The 12,976-nt window shown below is 37.4% G+C and overlaps 1 protein-coding gene across 6 annotated transcripts in view; it reads left to right on the plus strand.

Annotated features, from left to right (window-relative positions):
- The window catches only part of COL14A1 (collagen type XIV alpha 1 chain), a 126,856-nt gene that overhangs the window by 36,438 nt on the left and 77,442 nt on the right, over nt 1-12,976 (plus strand). For all 6 annotated transcript variants that reach the window (XR_010828773.1, XM_066990694.1, XM_066990696.1 and 3 more), the window contains 7 exons: nt 2,386-2,541; nt 3,246-3,365; nt 4,381-4,545; nt 4,937-5,098; nt 6,541-6,692; nt 7,713-7,842; nt 11,568-11,713. Coding sequence is in view for 5 of the 6 variants with exons in the window: in XM_066990694.1 (XP_066846795.1) it covers nt 2,386-2,541; nt 3,246-3,365; nt 4,381-4,545; nt 4,937-5,098; nt 6,541-6,692; nt 7,713-7,842; nt 11,568-11,713 (1,031 nt within the window). In the remaining variant the exon portion in view is untranslated. The remainder of the gene's footprint in view (nt 1-2,385; nt 2,542-3,245; nt 3,366-4,380; nt 4,546-4,936; nt 5,099-6,540; nt 6,693-7,712; nt 7,843-11,567; nt 11,714-12,976) is intronic.

Raw genomic sequence — 12,976 nt, forward strand, 5'->3', positions numbered from 1 at the left:
CGGCCTTTGCTGCACTGAATGGGTTTACTAAAACCAATAAAAACTTTTATTCACAAAGATACACCTACAGAATTAAAGAAGTCTTATAGGCAAAATCTGTTGATATGAAAAGAGTATGACCTAGGGTACTAGCTGGGTTTCGTAGTAAGCCTAAGATTTTATTAGTTTTGAAGGGAAATACAGCCACGCAAATCCTGTTTTCCTCATTGGGCTATATGATTAAACTACCGGGATCATACTGAAAAGGTACATCTGTGCTACAGTGCAGCTGCTTGGATGTGAATCAGGGGTCCAGTTCTGTCATCCTTGCTGGTGTTGAATAGCGCTTAACTTTGCCAATAGCTATTTTGAAGCTTAAGAAGCTAGTCGTGGCCAGCGCGAGAATGGCATGATTGAACTTTATGCTTAATGAAGACAAATGCTGCAAGTAATGCGGGCTGATTAACAGGAAGTTTATTTGGCAAAGATAATTAAAACATGGATTTTGCCATGACCAGTAAGTTCCTATTAAATCACAAAAAGGCAGATCTCATTCCCGCTGAAATCAATGGAATTTTTCCTATTAAGTTCCATGATAGAAAGATTTGGACCTCCTTTGGATATATCTTCCAATTTAAGATTTTTGTGATGCTTACTAAATGTTCCCCAGTGTTTACATTTTAAAATGTGTTGCCAATTCAAATAGCGTTGTCTTGTACTGTAAAAAGTAAAATAAAATATTTGTTTTGGCATCTTTGTAAGTGGAATTTTTGTCATGTGTTTAGAACTTATTCTACACTGCTAACTGCACGTAGGAAATGTTCCTGTCTCTTTTCAAGACATTTTTAGTACATGTGTAAGATATTAACTGTAAATTTATGGATTGGGTTTCCTGGTCAGTGGATTTACACTACAGTAAGAATCTACTAATTTTTAAGTCCTTCTGCACATCAGATTGTTTTTGCCTGTGAGATTATCGTTTCATTTTTAATTATAAGGTTGTCACTATAATATGATGTTAAAGTTTTGAGTTGCTAACCATGTGGTTTATTTCCTCACAAGGAGCAAATAACTTATTGGTAATTCTCAACGAATTTATTGCTGAGCATCTGTGCTCAAGATCAGTTTGTTTCTAAGAATTCTTTACTCTGTTGGTCATTGCTGTCAGTACCATCCTCAATGTTAGTAGCCTTAGTCAGCTAATTTATGTAGTGGACCCTGAGGAGACTGATGATGGAAGTTGGGATGCAGCTTACCTCACCAATCAGCCTAGGTTTCTTTTTCTGTGTTCAGGGACATGTTTTTCCTGCCTAAATGGTTTGTCATGCATGATACCTTTTCCACTAACATGCTTTGCTTTGACTTTCCTGCTTCCATCCTTATTCTGTAGTCAGTCTTGCAGGTGGTTTGCTATTTTTATAGTTCAAACACAGGCTCTTGTTTGGTGTACCTGCATAACATTCATGTCCTCCATATGCTACAAATCCACTATTACAGCAACCTTACTGTTACAGTCACGCAGCCACTTCTGTGGGTTGTGGCTATACTATTTGAGGTTATGGAAACCTTTCCTCACATTCTTCCATGGTCTATTCTCCTCTTCCTTGCCTTCCACTTGTTTTTCCTAACTGAACATGGTACGTTTTCTTAGCCTTATCATTTTGTTAAGAATTTGTTTCCCTAAAAGCCTTCTTGTTGGCTTATCTTGCAATTTGTGTCTGAACTCTACTCCCGTTTCCTCTGATTTCCTCATTGGTAAGCTAGACCCTAAAGCATCTCTGCTGATTTTCATCAGGTCTTTTCTGTTAATTTCTTATTGTTCTTTTATTTTTGTTTACTTCTTTTTCATACATTTGGAAGAGAGGCACTTGACTCAATCTTTATATGGTGCTAGTTAAGATAGAGATTGTGAATTTGAATCTCTATATTTTATCTTTGCTGTATTGAATGCATCCTACTTAGGTTTGATACAGCATATTTAATTGACTTTCAGTTTTACTCTTTGTGTTGTCTACACCTAAAGTTAAGTGTCATGAATTCTATACCATGTATAGAATTATAATATTCATCTTGATAATGAAAATGAACTACTGGTTTGGTTGCACTATATGACGGTTAACTTATTCTTTCTGAAGTATCATATTTTTAGATTTATTTTTTTTTGTGGGTCTCCCAAAAGTAATTTTGAATAGCTTAGCAAAATAATGAGAGTAGATAATAGCCAGAGTGTTCTATTACTAGATTTAGGACAAATATATTTAGGGATTTTTTTTTTATATTATTTTTCTCCTTGCCCTTGGAAGAAAGCTTTAGGTATTAAGCTTACTGGGAGGAAGAAGGTATAAATGTATTGAGTTGCAATTTTATTGTTAAATTAAAGATTGTTTTCATTTTAATGGTTTACAGGAAGCCTGTTTACCTGTAAAACTCCAGCTATTGCAGATATTGTGATTCTAGTAGATGGTTCCTGGAGTATCGGCCGATTCAATTTCAGACTTGTTCGACTATTCCTGGAAAATCTGGTTTCTGCTTTCAATGTGGGATCTGAGAAAACAAGAGTAGGTAAGGTATCGTGTTTTTTCTTAGTACTTCTGCAGCAATGTAAAAATGTTATGGTTTCAAGATCGTTAACAGCTTAATGCTGCTTGTTTGTGCAAGATTCATCCTAATTTTTCTCACTAATAGCAAACAACTAGAACTCCCACTTGTATCAATAGGAGTAATACTGCTAGAATGTTTCTAACATTAATGAAGGTATTCTTCACAGTTTACTGCTTAAGCAAACTCTAATGCGATGTCAGTGGAAAAAAAAAAAAGTGGAAAAAGCCATAATGACTTCAATCAACATTAGATCAAATCCTTACAGTTTAATTTTGAAAGGAAGAACGTGCCAGTGGATGACTTCTGGTGGTTTTAACTGGCTCAAATGTTACATTTCTGTTCTGCTACTTACACTTTAGTCTGTTCTAAAGCATATTAAATAAAAATGTTCTTTTTCAAAAAAGCAATTTTTTTTGGAATCTTACTAACCTCTGAAAAAGTTGCGTGATCTTTCTCATTTACTTACTTTAGCACTTGAAAGGAAGGCTTTGAAAATAAATGGAGGAGCTGCCACTAAGAACAAAATTATACAGTTTTTTTGGCATCAAGCAGTACAGTTTTCCTGTTACAGAAGCAAGCTGTTAGTAACCAAGTATGTAAAGCAGAGATACTCAGAAAAAAATGCTTTGTTGTCTAATGCAGTACTTTATTTTCTGGTACATTAGGTCTTGCACAGTACAGTGGTGATCCTCGCATTGAATGGCATTTGAATGCCTACGGCACAAAAGATGCGGTGTTGGATGCAGTCCGCAATCTACCATATAAAGGAGGGAATACGTTAACAGGTACAGTATAGCACAGTATATCTTTAAATTTTAGTCTTCTGTTAAAAAACACATCCTGCTGCACAAGCTAAGAAGTTTTATATCTTATTGTGAAGGGTAAAAGGCATGTTTATTTTGCAGCTTGCTAATGGCTTTGTCTGATGTCTGTGAAGTCTTTCTGAAGTGTTTGTCCCGTTGGCTTCACTGGGAATCTTTCTAGTCAGGACAGGGTCTCATAAAGCAAAGTGTACGTGGACTCTGTGTGCTTGAAGTAAAATCTTTAACCTGCTAGGAAAACATGCAAAATCCATTCATAATGTTCTTGCACAAAGCTTTATTCTGGGGAAGGAAAGAATGCTGTTCTAATATCTGACAACTGGCAATAGTAACTGTTCAAATGATCACCTGGGGCTTTTAGATTTCCATTGACCTTTTGGTAGTTAGAGCACTAAAACCCAAGAAGATACTCAGTGATAGATAAATGGAGGATGCCCATCACCCTGGGAAAAATACAGCCTCAGTGTAACTCCACTATCATCAAAGTAGCTATTAGTAATATTTGCTGTCTTGCCAGGAGAGTGACATATTCAAATACCCAAGCATGCCTTTAAGTAAATTTTTGCCTTTTTTATTTGGTAGGGAAGAAAAGGGGAGAAAGGTTCTGAAAGATTATCCTTCTCTTCTTCAACAGCCTTTATTCTGGTAGAAGGGATTGCAATGGGACAAAGGACAGAGAGATTCTAGTATGATTGTAGGAATGCAAAAAATAAAAACGACAAATTCATTGGAAGGTCAATTTAGGCTTCCATTGCCAGTTTAAAATACATTGATTCATCAAAAGGCTCTAAAAATGAAATGTCACCACTGCCGTTTAGTTTGCTTGTTGGAATGTATTCTTTATTAAATAAGCTCTTTTTCCATAATCATTCTTTATTAAAAGGTTTCTCAGGGTTTTTAAATTGAGTGGAAATATAAACATTGTGATATCCAAAAAAATAATGGATGTTTTTCCCTTTTAAAATGTTTCCATTTTTAGGTCTTGCATTAACTTACATTTTGGAAAATAGCTTTAAGCCTGAAGCAGGTGCGAGGCCTGGGGTATCTAAAATTGGCATATTGATCACCGATGGAAAATCCCAGGATGATGTTATCCCTCCTGCTAAAAACCTACGAGATGCTGGCATTGAGCTGTTTGCTATTGGTGGGTATTCTGCCATATCCACATACAGTGTCCCATTAAACTCTGGTGTATTTGTATCTGTTACCCTGTGCATTAATTAAGTGTTCTTTTGCATCTGTATGCTGTAAGTATAATCATTATTTTAAATCTTCTTTAATATGTTTACCAATACATTAAAGTATAACGTGAATTTAGCATGATCCATGCATGCTACATTATCAAGAGACAGCTCAAAAAAACCAGAGTGTACACTGGCAGAAATTAACTTTTTGAAGTAACATCTTAACAACAGAGCAGTATCTGTAGTTGGTCATTAAAGCAAATGGAAAAAAATCACTTTTTAGGAGTGCCTGTGCATGCAAGTTTTTTGTTGTTATTGTTGCAAATATTTTATTTTTCTTTCCAATGAAAGGTGTGAAGAATGCAGACATAAATGAACTCAAAGAGATTGCCTCTGAACCTGACAGCACACATGTCTACAACGTTGCTGACTTCAACTTCATGCATACTATTGTTGAAGGTCTTACCAGAACAGTGTGTTCACGAGTAGAGGAACAGGAAAAGGAAATCAAAGGTGAATAAGAAACGAAATCTAATGTAGTATGAATTTATAGCTAGAAATCCTATTCTGAATACCTGCAGTTCCAAGCTGGCTTCTAACATTTAAGTCAAGCTGCATATTCTTTTGCTCACAAGAAGGTACATTGTTAGGGAAGTTATGCTTTGTTCTTGCTTTGATAGCTTTGATCTTTTGCTCTTTGTCTTTGATAGTGGTAAATATTATGATTTTTTGTAGTACAAATATATATATACATACATATATATATACACAGGTTCATTCTGCTATATCTATTTCCAAGTAGTGGGTAAGGGGAAAAAAATCATAATACACAGGCTTGGGGATGAATTACTTTAACAGCTGCACATGGAATTGTTATGTCTGTGCTGTGCTTTCCATCTCCTAACTCACTGTTTTTATTGTCTCATAAGTTTTCAAAATTTTCAGCTTTTAAGATTGCTTTGTCCCTTCCTGATGATATATTTATTTTTCCTCTTTATTCTTTAATACGTTTCTAAAATATATTTCAGAGCATAAGAAAAGGTGCTGGTGGAGAACACTCTTCTTATATATAATAAAGCCTGCTCTGACTACAATAATTTTTTGCTGTTCTGAACAAAAGAAATATCTGTGATAAAAAACTGCTGTTTGTCAGAGAAAGAGTCATACCTGAGAAAATTCTTTCTGAATGGCTTCACTGAAGTTTGTTTATATTGCTTTGCTTGTGATTCTGTAATATCACAGAATGCTGAGTGATTTTTCAATATGCTTATAATATATAAGGAAAGTTGTCTTTCACACATATTCCTACCTGTGCTGTGAAAAATGTGTATTAGTAAGGTTTCACTCCATTTTTCACTCTTTAATTCACCTGGAAACTGGAAGAAATACAAAATATCAACGGTGTCTTGCGGGGTGAATAAGCAGTAAACTGGGAAATTGAGAGGGAAAGGTTGGAAAAACATACAGAGATGAGGCATCTTTGTGGAAAGGAATAATTGCCAGAGAAGATGGCTATTCAGTGCATCTCTTCAATCTGCTGACAGGCAGCATATCAGTTTCCGACCTGCAAAGGTGCAAAGGAACACAAGAGATTAATGCTGTGTATGTACTTGCATGTTTTTCATGACTGGGAAGAAGGCATCCTGAAAAAATAAAAAGGGAAGAGAAAGGGCCTGAAAGAATGATAGGAGGAAGGACAGGAAGGTTTAGTTTTGTATTTTTGTCTTTTTGATATAAGGTTTATGCACGACCAGGGAGGCTTAATCCCAGTGAAAACTCTATGTGCAGTGTTCATGCATATTGTTAGTTCTTTGTTTCCATTGAGAATTAATAATATGAATGGGCAGTAGATTTTCTGATGAGGAGAGATATTTGGAGCTTCAGTAAGTACAACAAAACAAAAATTATTTTGCAGAGAGGAATAAAAAAATAAAATTATGTTGTTTTTAACCTAGGAACAATTGTTGCTTCGCTTGGGGCTCCTACGGATTTGGTCACATCTGAGGTAACAGCTAGAGGATTCCGTGTAAGCTGGACCCACGCACCAGGCAAAGTGGAAAAATACAGAGTTGTGTACTATCCCACTCGAGGAGGGCAACCAGAAGAGGTAATATGAGTACAAGCTTCCCAGAAGGTTATAATATAACAGGAAGAACTAACCAGACAGAAAATCCCTGGTCTTACTTAAATCTACCTCAAAATAGCCTGTGTGGACTTAAAGCACACTGTAAAAAAGAGATATGGTCACATAAGATGGAGTTGTAGTGGCCAGGCTGTTTTTCTGTCATGTAATTTAAAGTAAATGTGCTATAAACATGGGAGTACTTTTGGGGAATGGCGTGAGTTGTACCTTCAGGTAAGTGCCTGCATTTTTGCTTACACATATGGTTACTTGAAACAAATCTATCAACTTCCCCTGTGCCATTCTGTTTACAAGAACAGAAGAGGTAGGAACTGATGGTAAGACAGATTTTCAGTTCTAAGAAGAGAGGATTCATAAAAGGAAGAAAATATGGATGTATAATTTGGGATGTCTACAAGTGATCGCTGAAAATGTCAAGGTATTTATTTGCATAGGACTTAGAGGCATTTTGGAGATGTGCAAAAAATGCAGTAGAACAAGCTTTTGGCTTTGGCTGGCAACTCACAAAAGTGTGGGGAAATACAAAAGAGCAAAGGGATTTTACTAAGAATATATTTTATTTCTTTTTGCACTAGAAACGTTGCATTTAGCATGGATATGCTTTAATGTCGATTTGTAGTACAGTGTTTACATATATAGTCCTAAAGGAATATTTATGAGGGTGTAGTGATAATATTAAAAACTGGCCAATACACAGAGTTAACTGCATTGCAAGCACTTTATCTAAACAGTTCCTTTATTCTGAATAGCTACTTATATATCAGCTAAACATTTGAATTATGTACATACTGGCTTTCTTTTTTTTTCAGATGCCTTACTGTACATAAAGGTAGCAGAAGCAAATCCAAATGTGCTAGAATTGAAATCTAGCACACTGATTTTTAGATGCTAGTTTAAAAACCACTTGAAAGAGAGATTTATTGATTGGTTAACAATATTGTTAGTTTGCCATATGCATATTTAGTTGAACTTTCTTCTTAACAGGTTGTGGTAGATGGAAGCATATCAACAACAGTTCTGAAAAACCTGATGTCTTTAACTGAATACCAGATAGCTGTATTTGCTATATACTCAAATGTTGCTAGCGAGGGCCTTCGTGGAACTGAAACTACACGTGAGTATCCTAATCATGTTTGTTAGGGATTTTATTTTCTGCATTTAATCACAGTGTTTAAACATTAGCTTCTTTTAATGCATTTGTCTTAAATTAATTTGTTTGAATTAATTCTGGGCCAAATTCCTAAGTCCAAATGCTCTGCAGATCTTTAATGTCGAGAGAAGTTTTATTTATCTCTGAGCTGAACTTTGAAGTCAGTTCTATTGAATGCTAAATTAGAACACTCCTAAATTTTGGCTGTGGAGCCAAGCTTTATAAATAAGGTTTGTGGCTGAAGATGATCTAATAAGTGGAGTATTAGGTGGGACCAGAAATTACCTGCATGTGATTCCCACCAGTGCCAAGTATTTCAAAGTAACTTCTGTAAGTTGCTTTTTCAATGATTCAGATGATGACTTGGGATATTTTTAGAATGAATGCATTTGCAGTTCGGGGTTCTGTAAGGAACACCATGTTAGTACCTCAAACTAAGTGCTGTTATAGATCATAGGAATAGAAATTATATATTTGTATACAAAATACCTTTTTTTTTTATAGTGAACATTACACATATTAGGAAGGGAAACAAAGAATAACTCTGATGTTAAAATTAGGAGCCAGAAAGTCAATATGAAATATATCAATAGCTGACATCTGTTGGCAGAAAAACAGCAGGGCTCAAGAATCTAAAAGATTTGTAGAGTGCATTGACCTTCTGACACAGATGATTGAGGAGCCAACAGAAGGTGTTCTGCTGAAGCTGATAGTTGCAAACTAGGAAGAACTGATCAGAGATATTAGTCACAGGCAGCCTTGGCTGCAGTGACTGTGAAATGGTGGAGTTCAGGATTCTGAGAGGAGTGAGGAGAGCGAAAAGCAGGGCCACTGCTCTGGATTTCAGGAGTGCAGTGTTCAACTTCTTCAGAGATCTGCTGGGAAGAATCCAAATATATATGGCCCTGGTGAGAAGAGAAGTCTAGAAAAGCTGCTTGATACTCAAGGTTCACCTCCTCCAAGCTCAAGAACAGTCCATCCTGACAAGTAGAAAATCAAGCAAAGGTGGTAGGATACCCTCATTGGTAAGCAAGTAGCTCCTAACTGAACTCTGACATAAAAAGGAACAGTATATGCGGTGGAAGCAGGGGCAGGTGACCCAGGAGAAGTATAAAGTTGCTGAAAGTATAAAGTCTGATCTTGCAGGATAGGTGTAGGAAAGAGAAGGCCAATCTGGAGCTTAATCTGGCAAAGGATGTGAAGAGCAAAAGCAAAGGACTCTGCAGGTGCATGAACAGCAAAAGGAACACCGAGGAAAACATGGGCCCACTCCTGAAGGGGGCAGGGAACCTGGTGACAAATGACATGGTAAAGCAGAGGTACTCGATGTCTTCTTTGATGCAGTCTTTATCAGTAAAAATGGCCTTCATGAGTCCCAGGCTCTCGAGATCAGTGAGAAGGTCTGGAACAAAGAATATTTACCCTCACTGGAGGAGGACTGGTATTAGGTAGCACTTAAGCAAACTGGACACAAGACCTGATGGGTTGTACCCGTAAGTGCTAAGGGAGCTGGTTTATATTATTGTGAGGACTCTCTTGATTATCTTTGAAAGGTCATGGTGACTGGGAGAGATTCCTGAAGACTGGAAGAAAGCAAATGTCATTTCTTTGTGAAGGGGATCCATGGAACTACAGGCTGGTCATCCTCATCTCAATCCCTGGGAAGATGATGGAGTAACTAATCCTTGAAACCCTGTTCAAATGCATGAAGGACAGGAAGGTAGTAGTCAGCATGGATTTATGAAAGGGGAATCATTTTCGACCTCAGAAAGTTCAAGAAAGGGAAGTGCAAAGTTCTGCCCCTGGGGAAGCATAAACCCAGCCACTAGTACATGCTAGTGGCCAGCTGCCTGGAAAACAGCTCTGCAGAGAAGGACCTGAGGATCTTGGTAAACAACAAGCTGAACATGAAACAGCAACACACCCGCACAGCAAAGAAGGTCAGCCACCTCTGGAGCTACAGTAGGCAGAGCATTGCCAGCCAGGTGATCCTTCCCCTCAGCTCAGCACTGGTGAGGCCACATGTGAAATGCTACATCCACTGCTGGACTCCCCAGTACATGAAAGACACAGATTTACTGGAGTCCAGTGAAGTACCACAAAGATTATTAGTGATAGGAGCATATTTCATAGGAGGAGAGACAGCTATGGCTGTTCAGCTTGGAGAATAGAAGGCTCAGGTGGATCTTATAAACGTGCTAAAATCCCTGATGGGAAGGAATGAAGAAGAGGAAGGCAGACTCTTTTCAGTAATGCCCACTGACAAGACAAAAGTCAAGGGGCATAAATTAAAAAACATGAAATTAAATCTAAACAAAAGAAAGCACTTTTTTACTGTCATGGTCAAACACTGGAGTGAGTTGTCCTGAGAGACTGGAGTCAGCATCTGTAGAGCTATCCAAAACCCTACTAGACATGAACCTCATCGACTTGCTGTAGCTGATCCTTACTGAACAGGGAAACTATACTAGGTGATCTCGAGGTGCCTTCCATCTGCAACAGTTCTTTGATTCTGTGTCAAGCTAATCTTCTGAAAATAAAAGAAAATAGGATCATATAAAATTATTTGAGCCTGTATTTTTGTCTTAGTCTTCCAAAATGTCATCTCCAGCTGTGTTTTAGCCCATGACACAGTGCTAGGAATGGTTTAATTTATTGAGGCAGAGAGAAGAGAGACACATACTGAGCCAACAGGATCATTTCCTATTGCACCTGGTATTCCTTTGAAGTCACCTAGTCAAGTTCTGACTGAGCCCAGCCCTGATGACTTTCCGAGATCTGCTCAGCTCACACCCCAAGGTCATGCAGCATCGAGTACTGATCTGATAGTGTGTTAGAAGTGACAGTCTGACATGTGCAAGTATTAATCACTCCAGATGATAAAATACATGCAGTTTAAAAGGTTTTTTTTGTTTGTTTGTTTTACCATCCCAATGGAAAACTATGGAAAATTGTAGTTTACGTTCTTGCCTTTGTGTGAGATACTGACAGATTAAAATTAGCCACCACTATGAAGAATGGAACATTTGCATATACAGTCACATTAGCATCCACCATGACTTGTGATGGGTGATCATGCTCATATTTGCATAATCCCACTGACACAGGCCCAGGACTCAGTTTGGACACCCCAGGCTCTAGACACAACAGCTTGTAGTCAAAATATTTTGCTATGTGTAATTTACTTATTCAGGGTTTCCTCCACGATGTCCTACATCAAGGCTGTCTTTCCAACACACTGGCTTGGGAATTATTGCTGTAAAAAAGCTACCTCTAGGGACTTGTTCCTTGTAGCAACCTTGCCCATTCTTCAATAGCAAGTGGTTATCTTTGTACAGATCACGGAGAAGGGAGGGTGAGATTGAACAGAGCGATTTGCTGCTTAAAGAACTGAAATCCTCCCACTTGAAAAGTTCAAAGCTATTAAGACAAAGAGCTGCAATGCTTTGTAGGGACAAACTTTGCCCTGGCATAACCTGGCATGGTTAGATCGTGATTTCCTCATTTCTGTAATTCTGCGGTCTTTTATGTATTAACCTGCTCTTCATAGTTGTGTCATACAGACAGCACTTCCACGCCTGGAGATAGCTATTTTCCTTTGGGTTTCCTTCAGTAAAATAAACTGCTTGTAAAATACCTGGTTATTCAAGTGAGACAACTGAAGTGTCCGTCTCTTTTTTCTACTGTAGTTGCCTTGCCAATGGCATCAGATCTGCAGTTGTATGATATGTCACACAACAGCATGAGAGCTAAGTGGAATGGAGTAGCGGGTGCCACAGGTTACATGATCCTCTATGCTCCTCTGACAGAAGGATTGGCTGCAGATGAAAAGGAGGTGATGTACTGAGCTTTCATTTGAATAATAAGTACTCAAGAAATAAATATTTAAAGAATAAAATAGTAGTTGGCCTTTAACATTCAACTTTATCAAGTTTTTTTCCACGACTGTCTTAAGTACTTCATGTTAGACTTTACAAACAGAGGGCAAATACCAGTTTATTATTTTTATATGTCAGTGTCAAAAAATGCAACAATTTCAGCTGAATTAAAGTGACTCTTTTGAAATAGTAAGAGGTGATACTGTGTCATCATATAAAGCAAACACTCATAAAGTTCCCAAAACACCTAAGTTACTTCCTAAGCATGCTATCAGAAGAATTTGAAGTTAAGCCTTTGTACTCACCGGGACCTTTGAAAGTAAATCAAATTAGCAAATATTCTAATTCTGTTCAACTTTTATTTTTTAAATTTAAAAATAATGCCTTCCATCAAAATTGATTTTTAGTAGGTATCTTTAGAAAGAAAAAAAACTGGGACTAGGTAAACTACAGTCTTGTACTGTAAGTAAAATACTAAAAGCAGTAGACTAAAAATAGTTTCTAGCATGGTTCCAGTGAAACTTTTGGGGCAGGATTTAAAAAGCTTTAAGCTCAAGCTTCTATATGTATAATTCAGATTATGTATAGCATCTCTGTTCAAGCAAGAACATTAAAAAGCATGCTAGGGCATGCACACTTGTGTGTGAAAGAGTGTAGGAAGCTACCAAAAGCTCGCATAGACTTGTGTTCTCTGCTAAATAAGTCTCTCCCTGAAACCTAGCTGAATCAGGAGATCTGAGCTGAACCCTGAAGAAAGACTTTTTTCCAGTAAATAAGTCGGTTCCTGTTGCCGTGGCTCTCACTGAAGAGGTGGAAACGAAAAGTGATACACGCCTGAATTAGCAAGCAGAAAAACTGAGCCTTGCTGTGCATAGAAATGAATTTCTCCTGTAAAAGACTGCAGATGAAACAAGATGTAGCTGGGAATGAAAAGGGCATAGGAGCTGCACATTCTAGAGAGGTCGCTTATGTCATTGCTAATGTGACTAGTTACCTTCAAAGTTTTCTTACCTGCAAGTTGGCTTTTGGCCTTTTGACAATTTTGTCCTTTTGATTGTTGTGCAAAATCCCAAAATCTTGGGCCAAGTACTGCAGGCACAATATCAGAAAAATGCTCAGCAAAGTATTTGATCACAAGTTTAATTCCAAGCGTGTAATTAGCATTCTTCCCCATCATGAGCTAATTCAGAAATAATGTGTCTTTTTTATTCATGGTGTTT

Source organism: Anser cygnoides, chromosome 2, assembly GCF_040182565.1.
Source record: "Anser cygnoides isolate HZ-2024a breed goose chromosome 2, Taihu_goose_T2T_genome, whole genome shotgun sequence".
In the NCBI taxonomy this organism is placed as follows: domain Eukaryota; kingdom Metazoa; phylum Chordata; class Aves; order Anseriformes; family Anatidae; genus Anser; species Anser cygnoides.